Here is a 24,131-nt window from a genome sequence, read left to right on the forward strand (position 1 = left end):
GGGATTTTTCAAACCTGATCCCAGTGACACCCACACTGGTTTAAATGTAACTTAGATATTGGTAAAAGTGCTTTGAGTCACTAGAGAAAAGCGCTATATAAATATAATTCACTTCACTTTACAAAAACAGTAAAAATGTATGTTAGACCATCATGTTTAAAGGACAGGGCAGGTCGGCAATCGCCTACAAAAACAACTTTTCAAACAAAAGACCCGGAGAAAAAAGAAGATGAAATGAGAGAACATGCCAATAACTTTATGCATGGTGAACTCTGCATCACCTTATATGAAGTACGTGTACTGTACTGTACACGAGTACTGTACACGTATACTGTACTTCATTAAGTCCAGTCAGAATTAGCACCCTTGATACGGCATGAATAATGGATAATAGCACTCTCGCAGCTTGGGGATTAAAGCTTGTGTGTGTGTTTGTGTGTTTATGGGCGAGAAGTCCACCAGCAGCTGAAGGCCCTCTGACGAGGAGCAAGAGCCCGCTAATTAACCTCGTTATCTCCTAACCGGCCGCCGCTAATGGGCCCGCGGATGGAAACTGCAGGCGAAGTGAGCCAAAGTAGCGAGGAAGAGTTAAAGGAGGGAAAGGAGAAATAATCATGTGGCGCTGGGAGGACGTGACTTTAAAACATGGTGAGGAGATAGCAGATATCTGGGAGACGGGCGGGATGACAGGCGGGGGGCAGAGATCCCACCCTCCGAACACACGAGCAGGATTTACGGTGGCTGGCGAAGGACGAGGGGCGGGAGGAGGGGGATGTTCTTACCTTGACAGTCATCTCGGCGACAAAGATGGCGGTGAAGATGTAGTTGGAGAGAGTGAGGAAGAGCCTTTCCTGCGAAAGAGGAGAGGAAGTGATTGACGCGCACCACCGCATCGCAAATACAAGTTGGAGGAACTGAAATCTATCCTTTCATCTTGAAGCCTCTTTGTACTATGAGACTTTTTATGGTTATGACACAAAGTATGTCCCCTTTTAATCTCAGTAAGTAATAGTCAGTGTTGTTGTTCTCATTTTTAACGCCTAGCCCTTTTTATTGTCTTTTTTACTCTATTTTCTCTCTTATTTTGATCTGTCCCCTCTTAATCAAAGTATGTCCCTTTTAGTCCAAGTAAGTAATAGCCAGTGTTGTTGTTCTCATTTTTAACGCCTAGCCCTTTTTATTGTCTTTTTTACTCTATTTTCTCTCTTATTTTGATCTGTCCCCTCTTAATCAAAGTATGTCCCTTTTAGTCCAAGTAAGTAATAGCCAGTGTTGTTGTTCTCATTTTTAACGCCTAGCCCTTTTTATTGTCTTTTTTACTCTATTCTCTCTCTTATTTTGATCTGTCCCCTCTTAATCAAAGTATGTCCCCTTTTAATGTCAGTAAGTAATAGCCAGTGTTGTTGTTCTCATTTTTAACGCCTAACCCTTTTTATTGTCTTTTTTTACTAAATTTTCTCTATCCTTTTGATCTGTCCCCTCTTAATCAAAGTATGTTACCTTTTAGTCCAAGTAAGTAATAGCCAGTGTTGTTGTTCTCATCTTTAACGCCTAGCCCTTTTTATTGTCTTTTTTACTCTATTTTCTCTCTTCTTAAGGATCTGTCCCCTCTTAATCAAAGTATATCCCCTTTTAATCCAAGTAAGTAATAGCCAGAGTTGTTGTTCTCATCTTTAAGCCCTAACCCTTTTTATTGTCTTTTTTTACTCTATTTTCTCTCTTCTTAAGGATCTGTCCCCTCTTAATCAAAGTATGTCCCCTTTTAGTCCAAATACATAATAACCAGTGTTGTTGTTCTCATTTTTAACGCCTAGCCCTTTTTATTGTCTTTTTTACTCTATTCTCTCTCTTATTTTGATCTGTCCCCTCTTAATCAAAGTATGTCCCCTTTTAGTCCAAGCAAGTAATAGCCAGTGTTGTTGTTCTCATATTTAAGCCTAACCCTTTTTATTGTCTTTTTTACTCTATTTTCTTTCTTCTTTCAATCTGTCCCCTTTTAATCAAAGTATGTCGCTTTTTAATCCAAGTAAGTAATAACCAGTGTTGTTGTTCTCATCTGTAACCCCTAGCCCTCTTTATTGTCTTTTTTTTTACTCTATTTTCTCTCTTCTTAGATCTGTCCCCTCTTAATCAAAGTATGTCCCTTTTTAATCCAAGTAAGTAATAGCCAGTGTTGTTGTTCTCATTTTTAATGCCTAGCCCTTTTTATAGTCTTTTTTACTCTATTCTCTCTCTTATTTTGATCTGTCCCCTCTTAATCAAAGTATATCCCCCTTTAATCTCAGTAAGTAATAGCCAGTGTTGTTGTTCTCATTTTTAGCCCCTAGCCCTTTTCATTGTCTTTTTTTATTCTATTTTCTCTCTTCTTTCGATCTGTCCCCTCTTAATCAAAGTATATCCCTTTTTAATCTAAGTAAGTAATAGCCAGTGTTGTTGTTCTCATCTTTTAGCCTTAACCCTTTTTATTGTCTTTTTTACTCTATTTTCTCTCTTCTTAAGGATCTGTCCCCTCTTAATCAAAGTATGTCCCCTTTTAGTCCAAGTAAGTAATAGCCAGTGTTGTTGTTCTCATTTTTAACCCCTAAACCTTTTTATTGTCTTTTTTTTACTCTATTTTCTCTCTTCTTTCGATCTGTCCCCTCTTAATCAAAGTATGTCCCTTTTAATCCAGGAAAGTAATGACCATTGTTGTTGTTCTCATCTTGAAGCCCTAGCTCTTTTTATTGTCTTTTTTTTTCTATTTTCTCTCTTCTTTCGATCTGTCCCCTCTTAATCAAAGTATGTCCCCTTTTAGTCCAAGTAAGTAATAGCCAGTGTTGTTGTTCTCATTTTTAACGCCTAGCCCTTTTTATTGTCTTTTTTACTCTATTTTCTGTCTTATTTTCATCTGTCCCCTCTTAATCAAAGTTTTTCCCCTTTTAGTCCAAGTAAGTAATAGCCAGTGTTGTTGTTCTCATCTTTCAGCTCTAGCCCTTATTATTGTCTTTGTTTACTCTATTTTCTCTCTTCTTAAGGATCTGTCCCCTCTTAATCAAAGTATATCCCCTTTTAATCTAAGTAATAACCAGTGTTGTTGTTCTCATCTTTTACCCCTAGCCCATTCATTGTCTTTTTTACTCTATTTTCTCTCTTCTTAAGGATCTGTCCCCTCTTAATCAAAGTATATCCCCTTTTAATCTAAGTAAGTAATAGCCAGTGTTGTTGTTCTCATCTTTTACCCCTAGCCCTTTTCATTGTCTTTTTTACTCTATTTTCTCTCTTCTTAAGGATCTGTCCCCTCTTAATCAAAGTATATCCCCTTTTAATCCAAGTAATAGCCAGTGTTGTTGTTCTCATCTTTTACCCCTAGCCCTTTTTATTGTCTTTTTTACTTTATTTTCTCTCTTCTTTCGATCTGTCCCCTCTTAATCAAAGTATGTTCCCATTTAATCCAAGTCGTAATAACCAGTGTTGTTGTTCTCATCTTTTACCCCTAGCCCTTTTTATTGTCTTTTTTTACTCTATTTTCTCTCTTCTTTCGATCTGTCCCCTCTTAATCAAAGTATGTCTCCTTTTAATCCAAGTAAGTAATAGCCAGTGTTGTTGTTCTCATTTTTAACCCCTAAACCTTTTTATTGTCTTTTTTTTTACTCTATTTTCTCTCTTCTTTCGATCCGTCCCCTCTTAATCAAAGTATGTCCCTTTTAATCCAGGAAAGTAATGACCATTGTTGTTGTTCCCATCTTGAAGCCCTAGCCCTTTTTATTGTCTTTTTTACTCTATTCTCTCTCTTCTTTCGATCTGTCCCCTCTTAATCAAAGTATGTCCCCTTTTAGTCCATGTAAGTAATAGCCAGTGTTGTTGTTCTCATCTTTTACCCCTAGCCCTTTTTATTGTCTTTTTTACTCTATTTTCTCTCTTATTTTCATCTGTCCCCTCTTAATCAAAGTATTTCCCCTTTTAGTCCAAGTAATTAATAGCCAGTGTCGTTGCGCTCATCTTTTAGCTCTAGCCCTTATTATTGTCTTTGTTTACACTATTTTCTCTCTTCTTAAGGATCTGTCCCCTCTTAATCAAAGTATATCTCCTTTTAATCTAAGTAATAACCAGTGTTGTTGTTCTCATCTTTTACCCCTAGCCCTTTTTATTGTCTTTTTTACTCTATTTTCTCTCTTATTTTCATCTGTCCCCTCTTAATCAAAGTATTTCCCCTTTTAGTCCAAGTAATTAATAGCCAGTGTCGTTGCGCTCATCTTTTAGCTCTAGCCCTTATTATTGTCTTTGTTTACACTATTTTCTCTCTTCTTAAGGATCTGTCCCCTCTTAATCAAAGTATATCCCCTTTTAATCTAAGTAAGTAATAGCCAGTGTTGTTGTTCTCATCTTTAACGCCTAGCCCTTTTTATTGTCTTTTTTACTCTATTTTCTCTCTTATTTTGATCTGTCCCCTCTTAATCAAAGTATGTTCCCATTTAATCCAAGTCGTAATAACCAGTGTTGTTGTTCTCATCTTTTACCCCTAGCCCTTTTTATTGTCTTTTTTACTTTATTTTCTCTCTTCTTTCGATCTGTCCCCTCTTAATCAAAGTATATCCCCTTTTAATCTAAGTAAGTAATAGCCAGTGTTGTTGTTCTCATCTTTTACCCCTAGCCCTTTTCATTGTCTTTTTTACTCTATTTTCTCTCTTCTTAAGGATCTGTCCCCTCTTAATCAAAGTATATCCCCTTTTAATCTAAGTAATAACCAGTGTTGTTGTTCTCATCTTTTACCCCTAGCCATTTTTATTGTCTTTTTTACTTTATTTTCTCTCTTCTTTCGATCTGTCCCCTCTTAATCAAAGTATATTCCCATTTAATCCAAGTCGTAATAACCAGTGTTGTCGTTCTCATCTTTTACCCCTAGCCCTTTTTATTGTCTTTTTTTACTCTATTTTCTCTCTTCTTTCGATCTGTCCCCTCTTAATCAAAGTATGTCCCCTTTTAATTCAAGTAAGTAATAGCCAGTGTTGTTGTTCTCATCTTTTCAAGTTCTGTCGGCGATAAAGTCCAACCTGGGACAGATTTATTCTGTTCTCCTGATTTTTTTTATTACATGAATAATTAATTCACAACGGACCTGCATGGAGATGCGTTCAAGGACCCTCCGAGCAACGACTAAACCAATGTGTCACTTTTAAGTGTGAAGTCGTAGAGTGGGACTGGCGGCTCCTACCAGGCTGCCCTGAAGGATCCTGGGCCTCTCCAGAGCCACCGTGATGCAGTTGAGGAAGATGAAGACCAGGACCACGTAGTCAAAGAGCTTGTGAGCGATGATGGACTGACACAGCAGCCGGAACCTGGCGCAGGGAGAACAAATATATTATACACGGAACCAACGTTGTCATGGCGATAAGCAGCAAACTGCTGAGTCAGGAGTTGTGACGGCTGAGTCGTAACATTCTACAGCTCATGTACTCATTATGAATGCAGCTACTGCCATATTGTGGAATTGCTCGAAAAAAATACATCAAGGGGTTGCCTACAGCCGCATGTAAGTCATAAAAAACAGCTCTGTTTTCATCGCAAAATTCCACAGTATTCTGGACGTCTGTGTTGGTGAATCTTTTGCAATTTGTTTAATGAACAATGAAGACTACAAAGAAGAAAGCTGTAGGTGGGATCGGTGTATTAGCGGCTGGCTGCAGCAACACAACCAGGAGGACTTTGACTTGGATAGCAGACGCGCTAGCCGACGCTAGCCGCCGACCGCATCGATGATCGGGTGAAGTCCTTCGTCGCGCCGTCGATCGCTGGAACGCAGGTGAGCACGGGTGTTGATGAGCAGATGAGGGCTGACGCAGGTAGATAGCTAATGTTTTTATCATAGCTCTGACGAGGTCCCGTAGCTAAGTTAGCTTCAATGGCGTCGTTAGCAACAGCATTGCTAGGCTTCGACAGGCGGCACAGCATTAACCGTGTAGTTACAGGTCCGGTGTTTGGTTCGGTGTCTCCTGATAGTAGTATTGTTGATCTTCTGTCTATCCTTCCAGTCAGGGGCTTATTTCTTTTGTTTCTATCTGCATTTAAGCACGATGCTATCACGTTAGCTCCGTAGCTAAAGTGCTTCACCGATGTATTGTCGTGGAGATAAAAGTCACTGTGAATGTCCATTTCGCGTTCTCGACTCTCATTTTCAAGAGGATATAGTATCCGAGGTGGTTTAAAATACAAATCCGTGATCCACAATAGAAAAAGGAGAGAGTGTGGAGTCCAATGAGCCCTTTTACCTAAGTTGCGGTCAGAGCGAAAAAAGATACGTCCTGCACTGCACTCTAGTCCTTCACTCTCACGTTCCTCATCCACGAATATTTCATCCTCGCTCAAATTAATGGGGTAATCGTCGCTTTCTCGGTCCGAATCGCTCTCGCTGCTGGTGTAAACAATGAGGAAATGTGAGGAGAACTTTCAACCTGCGACGTCACGCTACTTCCGGTACAGGCAAGGCTTTTTTTTAATCAGCGACCAAAAGTTGCAAACTTTATCGTCAATGTTCTCTACTAAATCCTTTCAGCAAAAATATGGCAATATCGCGAAATGATCAAGTATGACACATAGAATGGATCTGCTATCCCCGTTTAAATAAAAAAAAATTCATTTCAGTAGTCCTTTAATTCGGGGTCCACGTTAATCAATTCATGGTTGTATCTCACATTCTATATCAGGGGTGGGCAATTAATTTTTACCGGGGGCCGCATGAGCAACCCGAGCACTGCTGGAGGGCCACATCGACAATATTTCAATTAAATTTTGCTCAATATTATTTTTGATATATACCGTAAGATTAATAATAATAATAATTAATAATAATAGTAATACTTCAACATAGTGTGTGTAACAGCATTCCATGACTAATATAAATAAATTAACATGAATAATAAATGACAGTAAAATAAGCACACGTATGACTGAGGAGTCATAGCGTAACTTTGTGTGGTGTTTGAGTTGTCCGACTTTTTGTGTGGCCATAAACGCACCAGAGGTTTAGTGCTATGCGTGTTGGTGACAGATGACAAGTTGGTTTTGGCCTGGTTTGTACGGCAGAAAATGACTAGTTTTTCGAGATAGAAGTGTTTTACTCATGTTTTTGGTGTGGTTATGTCCGAATATAAACAGTTTTGCTCAATAAAGTGATCGATATAATTCCTGTCCTCGAAGCATCTCGATAGACGTTACAATAATTGAACGGTGTTCAATTGAACGGTGTTGACGAACACCGTTAGGGCCGCTTGTTGTCACTGTCACTCAAAGTTGCATTGCAAAATTCCATAGAATAAATATGTTTATTTTGTTTAGAATTCAGATGGGATTTGATTTGGTGCGCGGCATATACTTGCTGCGCGCAGCGGACGCTTGAGCAGTGCGCAATTGCGCAGGCACGCACCTTAGAGGGAACGTTGCTTGGCAGTCCATGTCTTGTTGGAAACACGCCATTCGTCATCAACTTTTCTCTTTTTAGCGTCTCGGGTGTAAACCGTGCATCACTTGTCGCTGCATGTGCACCTTCACTCGCAGGTTACACACGGACACACGCCCTTAAATAATACTTTTCAAAATAAAAGCAGCACAGTTGTATTGCGCGCAGGACATAGATGTTTTTTCAACTTTATTTTGTAATTGCAGCTGTTCACATTCACTCACAACCACGCACACGCATACGTCCACACGGAAGTAATACAAATAACGATTTTCAAAACAAAAAGCAGCACCGTTGTATTGCACACTCGACATAGATACTTTTTAAAATTTATTTTGTAATTTATAATTGGCCTCACGCGGGCCGCAGAATGCCCAGGTCTGTTCTATATTGTGTTTTGGAAAAAGGTTGTCATAAACGTTACGTAATTAATAAAAAAAACATAATACTAAAGAAAACTATTTTTTTATTTATTAATTATTATTATTATTATTTATTATTGTTATTATTATAATTTATTTATTTATTTATTTATTTATTTATTTATTTATTTATTTATCTATTTATTTATTTATTTATTTATTTATTCATTAATGTAATTTATTCAGTTATAAACATTCATTCACTTTCTTCTTTCCTTCATGGATCTAAACCAGGGATGTCAAACGTACGGCCCGAGGGCCGGATCAGGCCCGCGAACAGGTTTTATCCGGCCCGCAGGATGAGTTTGCTAAGTATAAAAATTAACCTGAAATTTTTGAATGGAAGAAACAGCTGTTCTAAATGTGTCCATTAGATGTCGCAATAGCAATTCTTTGTATCTTTGTAGATGATGCTACATATGTAAAAAGTAAACCACATGATGTGAGTACATCAGTCGAGGAAAATGATCAAACTAAATAAATAACATCCTGTAATTTGATTTCGATGTATTATTTTTTTTATCTTGATAGATTGAAAATTAACACCAATGAGTTGACTGATGAACCATCACATAATTTATTCAGAAATATAAATAACAACCAAAAAAGTATATATACTATTAACCGCAACAGGTAATTGTAAAAAAAACAACAACATTATGATTTGTACAATTTCAGAATGTGCTTGTTCTATTTTTAAACAAAGAATCTGAAGTTTTTTTTAATTTTCATGTTATCATGCCTTGATTGTACCAGTCCGGCCCACTTGGGAGTAGATTTGTCTTCATGTGGCCCCCGATCTAAAATGAGTTTGACACCCCTGATCTAAACTCTACAGATGCCGGTATTTTTTTCTACATTTTTATTGTAATATTATTGTAATGTTAAGTTATCGTGCTGGGAGTAGATTTTTTCTCCATGTGGCCCCCGATCTAAAAATGAGTTTGACACCCCTGGTTTAATCAATGCAAGTGGACTCTTTAAAAGGTCTTCAACCAACACCAATCCAGTTGCTCCCATTCAACTTTTGCGGATGTTACAAAACTCCGATCGCACGAATACAAACAAGGCGAGAATAAATGGGCCCTGCAAGGTGTCCCTTCTTCTTTCTTCTTCAGGGAGTTGGCAACCTGAGCCGGACGGGATCGACTTTTTGTCATCGTTTTTTTTTTTTTCTCAAAAGAAATTACCATAAGGGCGGTGAATTGGCGCGTCCCTAGAATTAAATTGGTTACAAGCTGCGTCCCGATGCGATTCCTCGGCGTTCAACAAGGAGTGACACCAAGACAATCCCGGGACGCTCGGAGGTGTCCAACTGGGGGGGAAAGGGGGTGTGCTTAAAATGCAAATGCAATTGTGAGTGTGAGGCGCCACAATACCGGGGCTCCGCTTTGTTCCCGGCGCTTCCGAGTCAAAGAGCCACGGCGCTATCTGCGAGTACACCTGCCGCCTCGTCAAAGCCTCGCCATGCGACACTTTTTCCGCAGGACGGGATTACCTCAAGGTGTTCCACAGCCAGAGCCGAAAATAGTCACAGGTAGAAGACGGCATCTGCTCTCTGGGGGCAGCGCTAATCAATGAGCTAAATGCCTTCTCTCTGGTATTTCTTCCTCCCGCGTATGCCAGGCTCGTATGTGCGAATAAACATGGAGTCGGCGCCGTGTTGCGCAACACTCTTCACACGTAGATTACGCGTTGTCATGTTTTGGTGTAAAGTTGTTGTGTTGTGGTGTAAAGTTGTTGTGTTGTGGCGTAAAGTTGTCGTGTTGTGGTGTAAAGTTGTTGTGTTGTGGCATAAAGTTGTTGTGTAAAGTTGTCATGTTTTGGTGTAAAGTTGTTGTGTTGTGGTGTAAAGTTGTTGTGTTGTGGCGTAAAGTTGCCGTGTTGTGGCGTAAAGTTGTCGTGTTGCGGCGTAAAGTTGTTTTGTTGTGGTGTAAAGTTGTGTTGTGTTGTAAAGTTGTTGTGTTGTGGTGTAAAGTTGTTTTGTTGTGGCGTAAAGTTGTTGTGTTGTGGTGTAAAGTTGTTGTGTTGTGGTGTACAGTTGTTGTGTTTTGTTGTAAAGTTGTTGTTTTGTGGTGTAAAGTTGTTGTGTTGTGGCGTGAAGTTGTTGTGTAAAATTGTTGTGTTTTGGTGCAAAGTTGTTGTGTTGTGGTGTAAAGTTGTCGTGTTGTGGTGTAAAGTTATTGTGTTTTGGCGTAAAGTTGCCGTGTCGTGGTGTAAAGTTGTCATGTTGTGGCGTAAAGTTGTCGTGTTGCGGCGCAAAGTTGTTTTGTTGTGGTGTAAAGTTGTGTTGTGGTGTAAAGTTGTTGTGTTGTGGTGTAAAGTTGTTGTGTTGTGGTGTAAAGTTGTTGTGTTGTGGCGTAAAGTTGTCGTGTTGCGGCGCAAAGTTGTTTTGTTGTGGTGTAAAGTTGTGTTGTGGTGTAAAGTTGTTGTGTTGTGGTGTAAAGTTGTTGTGTTGTGGCGTAAAGTTGTCGTGTTGCGGCGCAAAGTTGTTTTGTTGTGGTGTAAAGTTGTGTTGTGGTGTAAAGTTGTTGTGTTGTGGTGTAAAGTTGTTGTGTTTTGGTGTAAAGTTGTTGTTTTGTGGCGTAAAGTTGTCGTGTTGCGGCGTAAAGTTGTTTTGTTGTGGTGTAAAGTTGCGTTGTGTTGTAAAGTTGTTGTGTTGTGGTGTAAAGTTGTTGTGTTTTGGTGTAAAGTTGTTGTTTTGTGGTGTAAAGTTGTTGTGTTGTGGCGTAAAGTTGTTGTGTAAAATTGTTGTGTTTTGGTGCAAAGTTGTTGTGGTGTGGTGTAAAGTTGTTGTGTTGTGGCGTGAAGTTGTTGTGTAAAATTGTTGTGTTTTGGTGCAAAGTTGTTGTGGTGTGGTGTAAAGTTGTCGTGTTGTGGTGTAAAGTTATTGTGTTTTGGCGTAAAGTTGCCGTGTCGTGGTGTAAAGTTGTCATGTTGTGGTGTAAAGTTGTTGTGTTTTGGTGTAAAGTTGTTGTTTTGTGGTGTAAAGTTGTTGTGTTGTGGCGTGAAGTTGTTGTGTAAAATTGTTGTGTTTTGGTGCAAAGTTGTTGTGGTGTGGTGTAAAGTTGTCGTGTTGTGGTGTAAAGTTATTGTGTTTTGGCGTAAAGTTGCCGTGTCGTGGTGTAAAGTTGTCATGTTGTGGTGTAAAGTTGTTGTGTTTTGGTGTAAAGTTGTTGTGTTGTGGTGTCGGAATATCGGATATCGGCAAAAAGCCATTATCAGACATCCCTAATCAATACAGATCAATACAGTCTGCAGGGATACAGTCCGTAAGCACACATGATTGTATTTTTTTATGACCAAAAGAAAACAAAAAATACCCCCCCCTTTTTCCGCAGGACGGGATTACCTCAAGGTGTTCCACAGCCAGAGCCGAAAATAGTCACAGGTAGAAGACGGCATCTGCTCTCTGGGGGCAGCGCTAATCAATGAGCTAAATGCCTTCTCTCTGGTATTTCTTCCTCCCGCGTATGCCAGGCTCGTATGTGCGAATAAACATGCAGTCGGCGCCGTGTTGCGCAACACTCTTCACACGTAGATTACGCGTTGACATGTTTTGGTGTAAAGTTGTTGTGTTGTGGTGTAAAGTTGTTGTGTTGTGGCGTAAAGTTGTCGTGTTGTGGTGTAAAGTTGTTGTGTTGTGGCATAAAGTTGTTGTGTAAAGTTGTCATGTTTTGGTGTAAAGTTGTTGTGTTGTGGTGTAAAGTTGTTGTGTTGTGGCGTAAAGTTGCCGTGTTGTGGCGTAAAGTTGTCGTGTTGCGGCGTAAAGTTGTTTTGTTGTGGTGTAAAGTTGTGTTGTGTTGTAAAGTTGTTGTGTTGTGGTGTAAAGTTGTTTTGTTGTGGCGTAAAGTTGTTGTGTTGTGGCGTAAAGTTGTTGTGTTGTGGTGTAAAGTTGTTGTGTTTTGTTGTAAAGTTGTTGTTTTGTGGTGTAAAGTTGTTGTGTTGTGGCGTGAAGTTGTTGTGTAAAATTGTTGTGTTTGGTGCAAAGTTGTTGTGTTGTGGTGTAAAGTTGTCGTGTTGTGGTGTAAAGTTATTGTGTTTTGGCGTAAAGTTGCCGTGTCGTGGTGTAAAGTTGTCATGTTGTGGCGTAAAGTTGTCGTGTTGCGGCGCAAAGTTGTTTTGTTGTGGTGTAAAGTTGTGTTGTGGTGTAAAGTTGTTGTGTTGTGGTGTAAAGTTGTTGTGTTGTGGTGTAAAGTTGTTGTGTTGTGGCGTAAAGTTGTCGTGTTGCGGCGCCAAAGTTGTTTTGTTGTGGTGTAAAGTTGTGTTGTGGTGTAAAGTTGTTGTGTTGTGGTGTAAAGTTGTTGTGTTGTGGCGTAAAGTTGTCGTGTTGCGGCGCAAAGTTGTTTTGTTGTGGTGTAAAGTTGTGTTGTGGTGTAAAGTTGTTGTGTTGTGGTGTAAAGTTGTTGTGTTTTGGTGTAAAGTTGTTGTGTTGTGGTGTAAAGTTGTTGTGTTTTTGGTGTAAAGTTGTTGTTTTGTGGCGTAAAGTTGTCGTGTTGCGGCGTAAAGTTGTTTTGTTGTGGTGTAAAGTTGCGTTGTGTTGTAAAGTTGTTGTGTTGTGGTGTAAAGTTGTTGTGTTTTGGTGTAAAGTTGTTGTTTTGTGGTGTAAAGTTGTTGTGTTGTGGCGTAAAGTTGTTGTGTAAAATTGTTGTGTTTTGGTGCAAAGTTGTTTGTGGTGTGGTGTAAAGTTGTCGTGTTGTGGTGTAAGTTATTGTGTTTTGGCGTAAAGTTGCCGTGTCGTGGTGTAAAGTTGTCATGTTGTGGTGTAAAGTTGTTGTGTTTTGGTGTAAAGTTGTTGTGTTGTGGTGTCGGAATATCGGATATCGGCAAAAAGCCATTATCAGACATCCCTAATCAATACAGATCAATACAGTCTGCAGGGATACAGTCCGTAAGCACACATGATTGTATTTTTTTATGACCAAAAGAAAACAAAAAATACCCCCCCCTTTTTCCGCAGGACGGGATTACCTCAAGGTGTTCCACAGCCCAGAGCCGAAAATAGTCACAGGTAGAAGACGGCATCTGCTCTCTGGGGGCAGCGCTAATCAATGAGCTAAATGCCTTCTCTCTGGTATTTCTTCCTCCCGCGTATGCCAGGCTCGTATGTGCGAATAAACATGCAGGCGGCGCCGTGTTGCGCAACACTCTTCACACGTAGATTACGCGTTGTCATGTTTTGGTGTAAAGTTGTTGTGTTGTGGTGTAAAGTTGTTGTGTTGTGGCGTAAAGTTGTCGTGTTGTGGTGTAAAGTTGTTGTGTTGTGGCATAAGTTGTTGTGTAAAGTTGTCATGTTTTGTGTAAAGTTGTTGTGGTGTGGTGTAAAGTTGTTGTGTTGTGGCGTAAAGTTGCCGTGTTGTGGCGTAAAGTTGTCGTGTTGCGGCGTGAAGTTGTTTTGTTGTGGTGTAAAGTTGTGTTGTGTTGTAAAGTTGTTGTGTTGTGGTGTAAAGTTGTTTTGTTGTGGCGTAAAGTTGTTGTGTTGTGGTGTAAAGTTGTTGTGTTGTGGTGTAAAGTTGTTGTGTTTTGTTGTAAAGTTGTTGTTTTGTGGTGTAAAGTTGTTGTGTTGTGGCGTGAAGTTGTTGTGTAAAATTGTTGTGTTTTGGTGCAAAGTTGTTGTGTTGTGGTGTAAAGTTGTCGTGTTGTGGTGTAAAGTTATTGTGTTTTGGCGTAAAGTTGCCGTGTCGTGGTGTAAAGTTGTCATGTTGTGGCGTAAAGTTGTCGTGTTGCGGCGCAAAGTTGTTTTGTTGTGGTGTAAAGTTGTGTTGTGGTGTAAAGTTGTTGTGTTGTGGTGTAAAGTTGTTGTGTTGTGGTGTAAAGTTGTTGTGTTGTGGCGTAAAGTTGTCGTGTTGCGGCGCAAAGTTGTTTTGTTGTGGTGTAAAGTTGTGTTGTGGTGTAAAGTTGTTGTGTTGTGGTGTAAAGTTGTTGTGTTGTGGCGTAAAGTTGTCGTGTTGCGGCGCAAAGTTGTTTTGTTGTGGTGTAAAGTTGTTGTGTTGTGGTGTAAAGTTGTTGTGTTTTGGTGTAAAGTTGTTGTGTTGTGGTGTAAAGTTGTTGTGTTTTGGTGTAAAGTTGTTGTTTTGTGGCGTAAAGTTGTCGTGTTGCGGCGTAAAGTTGTTTTGTTGTGGTGTAAAGTTGCGTTGTGTTGTAAAGTTGTTGTGTTGTGGTGTAAAGTTGTTGTGTTTTGGTGTAAAGTTGTTGTTTTGTGGTGTAAAGTTGTTGTGTTGTGGCGTAAAGTTGTTGTGTAAAATTGTTGTGTTTTGGTGCAAAGTTGTTGTGGTGTGAAGTTGTCGTGTTGTGGTGTAAAGTTATTGTGTTTTGGCGTAAAGTTGCCGTGTCGTGGTGTAAAGTTGTCATGTTGTGGTGTAAAGTTGTTGTGTTTTGGTGTAAAGTTGTTGTGTTGTGGTGTCGGAATATCGGATATCGGCAAAAAGCCATTATCAGACATCCCTAATCAATACAGATCAATACAGTCTGCAGGGATACAGTCCGTAAGCACACATGATTGTATTTTTTTATGACCAAAAGAAAACAAAAAATACCCCCCCCTTTTTCCGCAGGACGGGATTACCTCAAGGTGTTCCACAGCCAGAGCCGAAAATAGTCACAGGTAGAAGACGGCATCTGCTCTCTGGGGGCAGCGCTAATCAATGAGCTAAATGCCTTCTCTCTGGTATTTCTTCCTCCCGCGTATGCCAGGCTCGTATGTGCGAATAAACATGCAGTCGGCGCCGTGTTGCGCAACACTCTTCACACGTAGATTACGCGTTGTCATGTTTTGGTGTAAAGTTGTTGTGTTGTGGTGTAAAGTTGTTGTGTTGTGGCGTAAAGTTGTCGTGTTGTGGTGTAAAGTTGTTGTGTTGTGGCATAAAGTTGTTGTGTAAAGTTGTCATGTTTTGGTGTAAAGTTGTTGTGGTGTGGTGTAAAGTTGTTGTGTTGTGGCGTAAAGTTGCCGTGTTGTGGCGTAAAGTTGTCGTGTTGCGGCGTGAAGTTGTTTTGTTGTGGTGTAAAGTTGTGTTGTGTTGTAAAGTTGTTGTGTTGTGGTGTAAAGTTGTTTTGTTGTGGCGTAAAGTTGTTGTGTTGTGGTGTAAAGTTGTTGTGTTGTGGTGTAAAGTTGTTGTGTTTTGTTGTAAAGTTGTTGTTTTGTGGTGTAAAGTTGTTGTGTTGTGGCGTGAAGTTGTTGTGTAAAATTGTTGTGTTTTGGTGCAAAGTTGTTGTGTTGTGGTGTAAAGTTGTCGTGTTGTGGTGTAAAGTTATTGTGTTTTGGCGTAAAGTTGCCGTGTCGTGGTGTAAAGTTGTCATGTTGTGGCGTAAAGTTGTCGTGTTGCGGCGCAAAGTTGTTTTGTTGTGGTGTAAAGTTGTGTTGTGGTGTAAAGTTGTTGTGTTGTGGTGTAAAGTTGTTGTGTTGTGGTGTAAAGTTGTTGTGTTGTGGCGTAAAGTTGTCGTGTTGCGGCGCAAAGTTGTTTTGTTGTGGTGTAAAGTTGTGTTGTGGTGTAAAGTTGTTGTGTTGTGGTGTAAAGTTGTTGTGTTGTGGCGTAAAGTTGTCGTGTTGCGGCGCAAAGTTGTTTTGTTGTGGTGTAAAGTTGTTGTGTTGTGGTGTAAAGTTGTTGTGTTTTGGTGTAAAGTTGTTGTGTTGTGGTGTAAAGTTGTTGTGTTTTGGTGTAAAGTTGTTGTTTTGTGGCGTAAAGTTGTCGTGTTGCGGCGTAAAGTTGTTTTGTTGTGGTGTAAAGTTGCGTTGTGTTGTAAAGTTGTTGTGTTGTGGTGTAAAGTTGTTGTGTTTTGGTGTAAAGTTGTTGTTTTGTGGTGTAAAGTTGTTGTGTTGTGGCGTAAAGTTGTTGTGTAAAATTGTTGTGTTTTGGTGCAAAGTTGTTGTGGTGTGAAGTTGTCGTGTTGTGGTGTAAAGTTATTGTGTTTTGGCGTAAAGTTGCCGTGTCGTGGTGTAAAGTTGTCATGTTGTGGTGTAAAGTTGTTGTGTTTTGGTGTAAAGTTGTTGTGTTGTGGTGTCGGAATATCGGATATCGGCAAAAAGCCATTATCAGACATCCCTAATCAATACAGATCAATACAGTCTGCAGGGATACAGTCCGTAAGCACACATGATTGTATTTTTTTATGACCAAAAGAAAACAAAAAATACCCCCCCCTTTTTCCGCAGGACGGGATTACCTCAAGGTGTTCCACAGCCAGAGCCGAAAATAGTCACAGGTAGAAGACGGCATCTGCTCTCTGGGGGCAGCGCTAATCAATGAGCTAAATGCCTTCTCTCTGGTATTTCTTCCTCCCGCGTATGCCAGGCTCGTATGTGCGAATAAACATGCAGGCGGCGCCGTGTTGCGCAACACTCTTCACACGTAGATTACGCGTTGACAGATGGCGCCTGCCAGCCAGGCCAAAACACAGCCCCGGGGGCCCCCCGGCTTCCCCTAAGTGGCCGTCGGCAGGCGGGGATGACTGAGCGATCCTCCTTCGCCTTCAGGGGTCTTCCCGGCGGTTTGAAGGCTCAGGGAAGAAAGAAAAAACATAACCTGAGGACAATAACAACTTTTTGGGAGGGAGGCGAAAACACACAGCAAACATGGCGCCTGCTGTGTTTTCGCTCCTTATTGCCAACACAGGCTTTGTTTTCCCAGCCTTGTCAAAACCACTTCCATCCGTCAACCAGCCCGCCATTTCCTGGACCACTTATCCTGTTTGAGTCGATCCCCGCCGTCAATCGCGGAGTAATTGTTATTGGCGCACAAAAGTCAGCGATGAATTTCAACCCCCGACTTGATTCAATCATGATTAGATTGATCCGTCCCTGAAGAACATCGGCGTGTTCTCAGGCTAACTCAGTGCCAGACCTCAACCAATGCCAACATTCCTTCCAACGATCCAAGGCAGGGGTGTCAGAACATTCTGACTGGGGGGCCGCTATGGGCTTAAAGCATTTGGCCTATATATATATATATATATATATATATATATATATATATATATATATATATATATATATATATATATATATATATATATATATATATATATATATATATATATATATATATACAGTATATATATAGAGAGAGATTTATATATATATATATATATATATATATATATATATATATATATATATATATATATATATACAGTATATATATATATATATATATATATATATATATATATATATATATATATATATATATATATATATATATATACACAGTATATATATAGAGAGAGAATTATATATATATATATATATATATATATATATATATATATATATATATATATATATATATACAGTATATATATATATGTATATATATATATATATATATATATATATATATATATATATATATATATATATATATATATATATATATATATATATATATATATATATTTATATATTTATATATATATATATTTATATATTTATATATATATATATATATATATATATATATATATATATATATATATATATATATATATATATATATATATATATATATATATATATACATACAGTATATATATAGAGAGAGATTTATATATATATATATATATATATATACAGTATATATATATATATATATACATATATATATATATATATATATATATACAGTATATATATATATATGAATTTTAAATTATGCTGAAAATGTCATGTATATATATATATATATATATATATATATTTATATATATATATATATATATATATATATATATATATATATATATATATATATATATATACAGTATATATATATATATATATATATATATATATATATATATATATATATATATATATATATATACAGTATATATATATATATATATATATATATATATATATATATATATATATATATATATATATATATATATATATATATATATATATACATGACATTTTCAGCATAATTCAAAATTCATATACATACATATATATGTATACATTATATACATATATATATATATATATAAAAATATATATATATATTTTTTAATATATATATATATATATAATTTTTTTTTAATATATATACATATATATGAAAAAAACGTTATTATGGTCTTACCTTTACTTATAAATGAAGTCCATGCGCCGCTCCTTCTGAACAAAAGCATCGATAACTTGTTTATAGAAGTCTTCCTTATCTTTCTTCAGTTTTAAAAGTCTCTCTGTCTCGATGGAGATCTTCCTTTAATTATTACCTCCTGCTCCTATTGAAAGTCCAGTTTAGAAAACTGTTTTATTTTAGATATGTAATCCTCCATGTTAAAAGTCCAGGCGAGAGGAAAAAATAAACGCTGCACTTGACTTGCTAACTGTTGCTGCTTGTTGTCACTTATTCTGCAGCCGAGTAGTCGCAAGAATGATCCCTGGGATCACTAGCGCCCTCTACCACCAGGAGGCGGGAGAACTGCGAGCCTCACACAGTGCGTCTTCGCAGCCGTTTTATGATTGCTCAGCACAAGAAATAAGTTACACACATACAGTTGTTGACAAAGTACATTGTACATTATATACCTCAGCTAACTAAACTATGGAAATGTATAATATAATTCATATAGCAATACGGTCTCACTGCACAGCAGGCCAGCAGTTAGCCGAGTCATTGCGCAATCCATGGCGAGGCTCAACTGGCTGCTGACTCACCGCAAGTCTCTTCTCAGTATTTGAACGGCAAATGTGAAAATTCAGCGGTTTTGAATAAAAATAATCTAAAACTGGTGAAGTTAAATAGAAAATAATTTTATAGTATAATCACTGGATACATATAACAATTTAATTCATTTTTCTTTTTACATTTTTTTTCTCCTGCCTCCCCTGACTGCACGTCACTGATGTATACATATATATGTATTTATATGAATTAATAGAAAAATCTAAAATACTGGCACATATGGTTGGCATGCTAACGCACAGTTGGCATACTTGCAAGATAGCAAAGATAGGGGAGTTATGGTATTTATTTTATTTTTTATAAAAAAAAATTTCATAAAGAAATACAATCATGTGTGCTTACGGACTGTATCCCTGCAGACTGTATTGATCTATATTGATATATAATGTATATATTGTGTTTTTTATGTTGATTTAATTAAAAAAAAAGAAAAAAAAAAGTATTTTTTAAAATTATTTTTCAAATTTTTTTATTTCTTGTGCGGCCCGGTACCAATCGGTCCACTGCTGTAGATGCTGGCTGCATGTATCGGACATGATATCATGTGCAAGCACGTATGATCCACACTTTGTTTTTCTGCGGACTGATACCAATTACACACATGAAATGGTTTGTTATAGCTAAATGTCAGAAGTCTGGGGCGTGAAAAGAGGAACTGACTTGTTATGAGGGGAGAAGAAGTAGACGGACCAGTCCTCTCTGCTGTCACACCAGTCGGGTTTGTACACCTCGAACATCTTCTGCACCCGGAAACAAACACTCTACAGAGGAAAGGAACAAGACACAAGTACATGTAACATGTTGCCATTAGCAGAATGTACTGTTATGTTATCTTATGTTATCTTATGTTACATATTAGTACATGTAACATGTTGCCATTAGCAGAATGTGCAGTTATGTTATGTTATGTTTTGTTATGTTATGTTATGTTATGTCACATATTAGTACATGTAACATAAAGCAGTGGTCACCAGTCCGCGGCCCGGTACCGGTCCGTGGATCGATTGGTACCGGGCCGCACAAGAAATAAAAACAAAATAAAATAAAATGATATATATATTTTTATTTAATTTTTTTTAATTAAATCAACATAAAAAACACAAGATACACTTACAATTAGTGCACCAACCCAAAAAAAACTCCCTCCCCCATTTACACTCATTCACACAAAAGGGTTGTTTCTTTCTGTTATTAAAATGTTGGTTCCTACATTATATATCAATAATAGAGATGTCCGATAATTGCTTTAAAATGTAATATCGGAAAATATCGGTATCGTTTTTTTTATTATCGGTATCGTTTTTTTAAATTTTCTTATTATTTTTTAAATTTATTAAATCAACATAAAAAACACAAGATACACTTGCAATTAGTGCACTAACCCAAAAAACCTCCCTCCCCCATTTACACTCATTCACACAAAAGGGTTGTTTCTTTCTGTTATTAATATTCTGGTTCCTACATTATATATCAATATATATCAATACAGTCTGCAAGGGATACAGTCCGTAAGCACACATGATTGTCATGCTGCTGCTCCACTAAAGTACTAACCTTTAACAGTTAATTTTACTCATTTTCATTAATTACTAGTTCCTATGTAACTGTTTTTATATTGTTTTACTTTCTTTTTTATTCCAGAAAATGTTTTTAATTTATTCAACCTATTTTATTTTATTAATTTTTAAAAAAAGGACCTTATCTTCACCATACCTGGTTGTCCAAATTAGGCATAATAATGTGTTAATTCCACAACTGTATATATATATCGGTATCGGTTGATATCGGTATCGGTAATTAAAGAGTTGGACAATATCGGAATATCGGATATGTTGTTGTGTTTTGGTGTAAAGTTGTTGTGTTGTGGTGTAAAGTTGTCGTGTTGTGGTGTAAAGTCATTGTGTTGTGGTGTAAAGTTGTTTTGTTGTGGTGTAAAGTTGTTGTGTTTTGGCGTAAAGTTGCAGTGCCGTGGTGTAAAGTTGTCATGTTGTGGTGTAAAGTTGTTGTGTTTTGGCGTAAAGTTGTTTTGTTGTGGTGTAAAGTTGTTGTGTTTTGGCGTAAAGTTGCCGTGTCAAGGTGTAAAGTTGTCATGTTGTGGTGTAAAGTTGTTGTGTTTTGGTGTAAAGTTGATGTGTTGTGGTGTAAAGTTGTTTTGTTGTGGTGTAAAGTTGTTGTGCTGTGGTGTAAAGTTGTCGTGTTGTGGTGTAAAGTTGCCGTGTTGTGGCGTAAAGTTGTCGTGTTGCGGCGTAAAGTTGCTTTGTTGTGGTGTAAAGTTGTGTTGTGTTGTAAAGTTGTTGTGTTGTGGTGTAAAGTTGTTTTGTTGTGGTGTAAAGTTGTTGTGTTGTGGTGTAAAGTTGTTGTGTTGTGGTGTAAAGTTGTTGTGTTGTGGCGTGAAGTTGTCGTGTTGCGGCGTAAAGTTGTTTTGTTGTGGTGTAAAGTTGTGTTGTGTTGTAAAGTTGTTGTGTTGTGGTGTAAAGTTGTTGTGTTTTGGTGTAAAGTTGTTGTGTTTTGGTGTAAAGTTGTTGTTTTGTGGTGTAAAGTTGTTGTGTGGCGGTGTAAAGTTGTTGTGTTGTGTTGTAAAGTTGTTGTGTTGTAAAGTTGTTGTGTTGTGGTGTAAAGTTGATGTGTTGTGGTGTAAAGTTGTTTTGTTGTGGTGTAAAGTTGTTGTGTTGTGGTGTAAAGTTGTTGTGTTGTGGTGTAAAGTTGTTGTGTTGTGGCGTAAAGTTGTTGTGTAAAATTGTTGTGTTGTGGTGTAAAGTTGTTGTGTTGTGGTGTAAAGTTGTTGTGTTGTGGTGTAAAGTTGTCGTGTTGTGGCGTAAAGTTGTCGTGTTGCGGCGTAAAGTTCTTTTGTTGTGGTGTAAAGTTGTGTTGGGTTGTAAAGTTGTTGTGTTGTGGTGTAAAGTTGTTTTGTTGTGGTGTAAAGTTGTTGTGTTGTGGTGTAAAGTTGTTGTGTTGTGGTGTAAAGTTGTTGTGTTGTGGCGTGAAGTTGTTGTGTAAAATTGTTGTGTTTTGGCGTAAAGTTGCCGTGTCGTGGTGTAAAGTTGTCATGTTGTGGTGTAAAGTTGGTGTGTTTTGGTGTAAGGCAAGGCAAGGCAAGGCAACTTTATTTGTATAGCGCTTTTCATACACAAGGCAGACTCAAAGTGCTTCACAGACAACAAAGTGAAATGAAAGAAAATAAAAGCAAAATTAAAATGCAGACAATAAAAATAAAAACAGTGCAGACGTTAAAAGTTAAAAGATTAAAAGATTTAGCTGAAAGCTAAGGTGAACATAAAAGTCTTCAGTCTAGTTTTAAAAGTAGTGAGAGTTGGGGAGAGTCTGACATCTTCAGGAAGTTTATTCCAGCTATGTGTTGCATAGTGACTGAATGATGCTCTCCCTTGATTTGAGTTTACTCTTGGAACCGCTAACAGATTGGTCTCAGAAGATCTTAGTGATCTAGAGGGCGTATATAGTGGGAGCATATCAGTGATATACTTGGGCCCTAGACCATGTAGTGATTTATATGTGAGCAGGAGGATTTTGAAATCTATTCTCTGATGTACAGGGAGCCAATGTAAGGATTTAAGAATTGGTGTAATGTGCTCACATTTTTTGGTCTTTGTTAGAACTCTAGCAGCAGCGTTCTGAACAAGCTGTAGCTGCCTGACAGTTTTTTTGGGAAGACCTGCAAGGAGACCATTACAATAGTCTAGCCTACTGGTAATAAAGGCATGTACAAGTTTTTCTAAGTCTTGAGCTGACATGAGCCCTCTAAGTCTTTTTACATTTTTGAGGTGATAGTAGGCCGATTTTGTTACTGATTTGATGTGACTGTCGAAATGTAAATCAGAATCTAAAATAACCCCAAGATTTCTGGCTTTATTTGAGGTTTTCAGGGACAGTGATTGAAGGTGTTGGATGACTTTAAACCTTTCTTTTTTAGCACCAAAAACAATTATCTCAGTTTTATCTTCATTTAGTTGTAGGAAATTTTGGCACATCCAGTGTTTGACTTGCTCAATGCACTGGCACAGAAGATCTATGGGGCGATAGTCATTTGGTGATAGCGCTACATAGATTTGGGTGTCATCGGCATAGCAATGATGGTCAATGTTATTATTTTGCATGATTTGTCCTAGTGGGAGCATATAGATGTTAAATAAAGTCGGCCCCAAGATTGAACCTTGGGGGACTCCACACGTTACGTTGGTTGGTTCTGATACAAAGTCACCAATGGAAACAAAATAGTTCCTATCTTGTAGATATGACTTGAACCAGCTTAAAACTGTGCCTGAGATCCCCACCCAGTTTTCCAACCTGTCCAAAAGTATTGAGTGGTCGACAGTGTCAAATGCAGCACTGAGGTCCAAAAGCATTAATACTGAAGTTTTGCCAGAGTCTGTGTTTAGACGGATGTCATTTATAACTTTAAGAAGGGCCGTCTCTGTGCTATGAAGAGGTCGAAATCCTGACTGGAAGTTGTTGTGGCAGCCAGTAGAAGCCAAGAAGTGATTTAGTTGTTGGAGGACAACTTTCTCAATTATTTTACTTATGAATGGTAGATTTGAAATTGGTCTGTAGTTGTTGATAACAGAGGCATCTAGGCTCTGCTTTTTTAGAAGAGGTTTAATGACTGCAGTTTTGAAAGCCTTCGGGAAATTGCCCGATTTAATAGAATTATTAACTATTTGCAAGATGTCTGTTGATAGGCAGTCAAAAACATTCTTAAAGAAGTTGGTAGGTAAAACATCAAGGCAGCAGGTGGATGACTTTAGAGCTGTCACCGTTTCCACTAGAGTTTTAGAGTCTATGGCATTAAAGCTTGCCATCATTGCTGTGTTACTTTTGCCTAAATGGGGTGGTGATCCAACTTTTTTACTTGAGATATTGATGGTGCGTCTGATGCCTTCAATTTTATCAGTATAAAAGAATGCAAAGTCATTGCATTTCTGCGTGGAATGGAGTTCGGCTGGTATTTGTGTTGGGGGTTTAGTCAGTCTGTCAACGATTGTGAATAGGGTTTTGGCCTTATTTGTGTTGCTGTTTATGATATTGGAGAAGAATGTTTCTCTAGCACTTTTTAAGACTAAATTGTAGGCCTGGAGGCTCTCTTTATAGATGTCATGGTGAATATGAAGTTTTGTATTCCGCCAGATTCGTTCAGCCTTCCTGCACTCTCTTCTCTGGGCTGTTACAGCAGCAGATTTTCTCCAGGGTGCCTTTTGCTTGCCAGAAATCGTTTTAACTGTAACAGGTGCAATGATATCTATGATATTCACAATTTTGGAATTAAAGTTGCTTACAAGATCATCAGCATGACATGGGTTTAGAGGTGGTAGTGAGGAGATGGCGTTTTTAAAGAGGACATTAGCATGTTCATTTATGTACCGCTTTTTGACATTCTTTGATTCTGTTTGTGTGTCCGGAATTACAGAAATATTAAAGAAAACACAGAAATGATCAGACAATGAAGGATCAATCACAAGAACATCAGAAACATTGAGACCTTTTGTGATAATCAGGTCCAGGGTGTGTCCCTTATAATGTGTAGCCTCTTTCACATGTTGAGACAGTTCAAATGTGTCTAAAATAGTAAAAAGT

The 24,131-nt window shown here is 37.9% G+C and overlaps 1 protein-coding gene across 1 annotated transcript in view; it reads right to left on the reverse strand.

The window, feature by feature from the left end:
* Positions 1-24,131, reverse strand: part of LOC133634271 (voltage-dependent T-type calcium channel subunit alpha-1I-like) — a 334,793-nt gene that overhangs the window by 121,526 nt on the left and 189,136 nt on the right. Inside the window, exons 19-21 of the mRNA XM_062027399.1 lie at positions 19,206-19,306; positions 5,192-5,315; positions 783-851 (exon numbers count right to left, since the gene is read on the reverse strand). Coding sequence (XP_061883383.1) covers positions 783-851; positions 5,192-5,315; positions 19,206-19,306 — 294 coding nt within the window. The remainder of the gene's footprint in view (positions 1-782; positions 852-5,191; positions 5,316-19,205; positions 19,307-24,131) is intronic.

Source organism: Entelurus aequoreus, linkage group LG18 (assembly GCF_033978785.1).
Source record: "Entelurus aequoreus isolate RoL-2023_Sb linkage group LG18, RoL_Eaeq_v1.1, whole genome shotgun sequence".
Classification (NCBI taxonomy): domain Eukaryota; kingdom Metazoa; phylum Chordata; class Actinopteri; order Syngnathiformes; family Syngnathidae; genus Entelurus; species Entelurus aequoreus.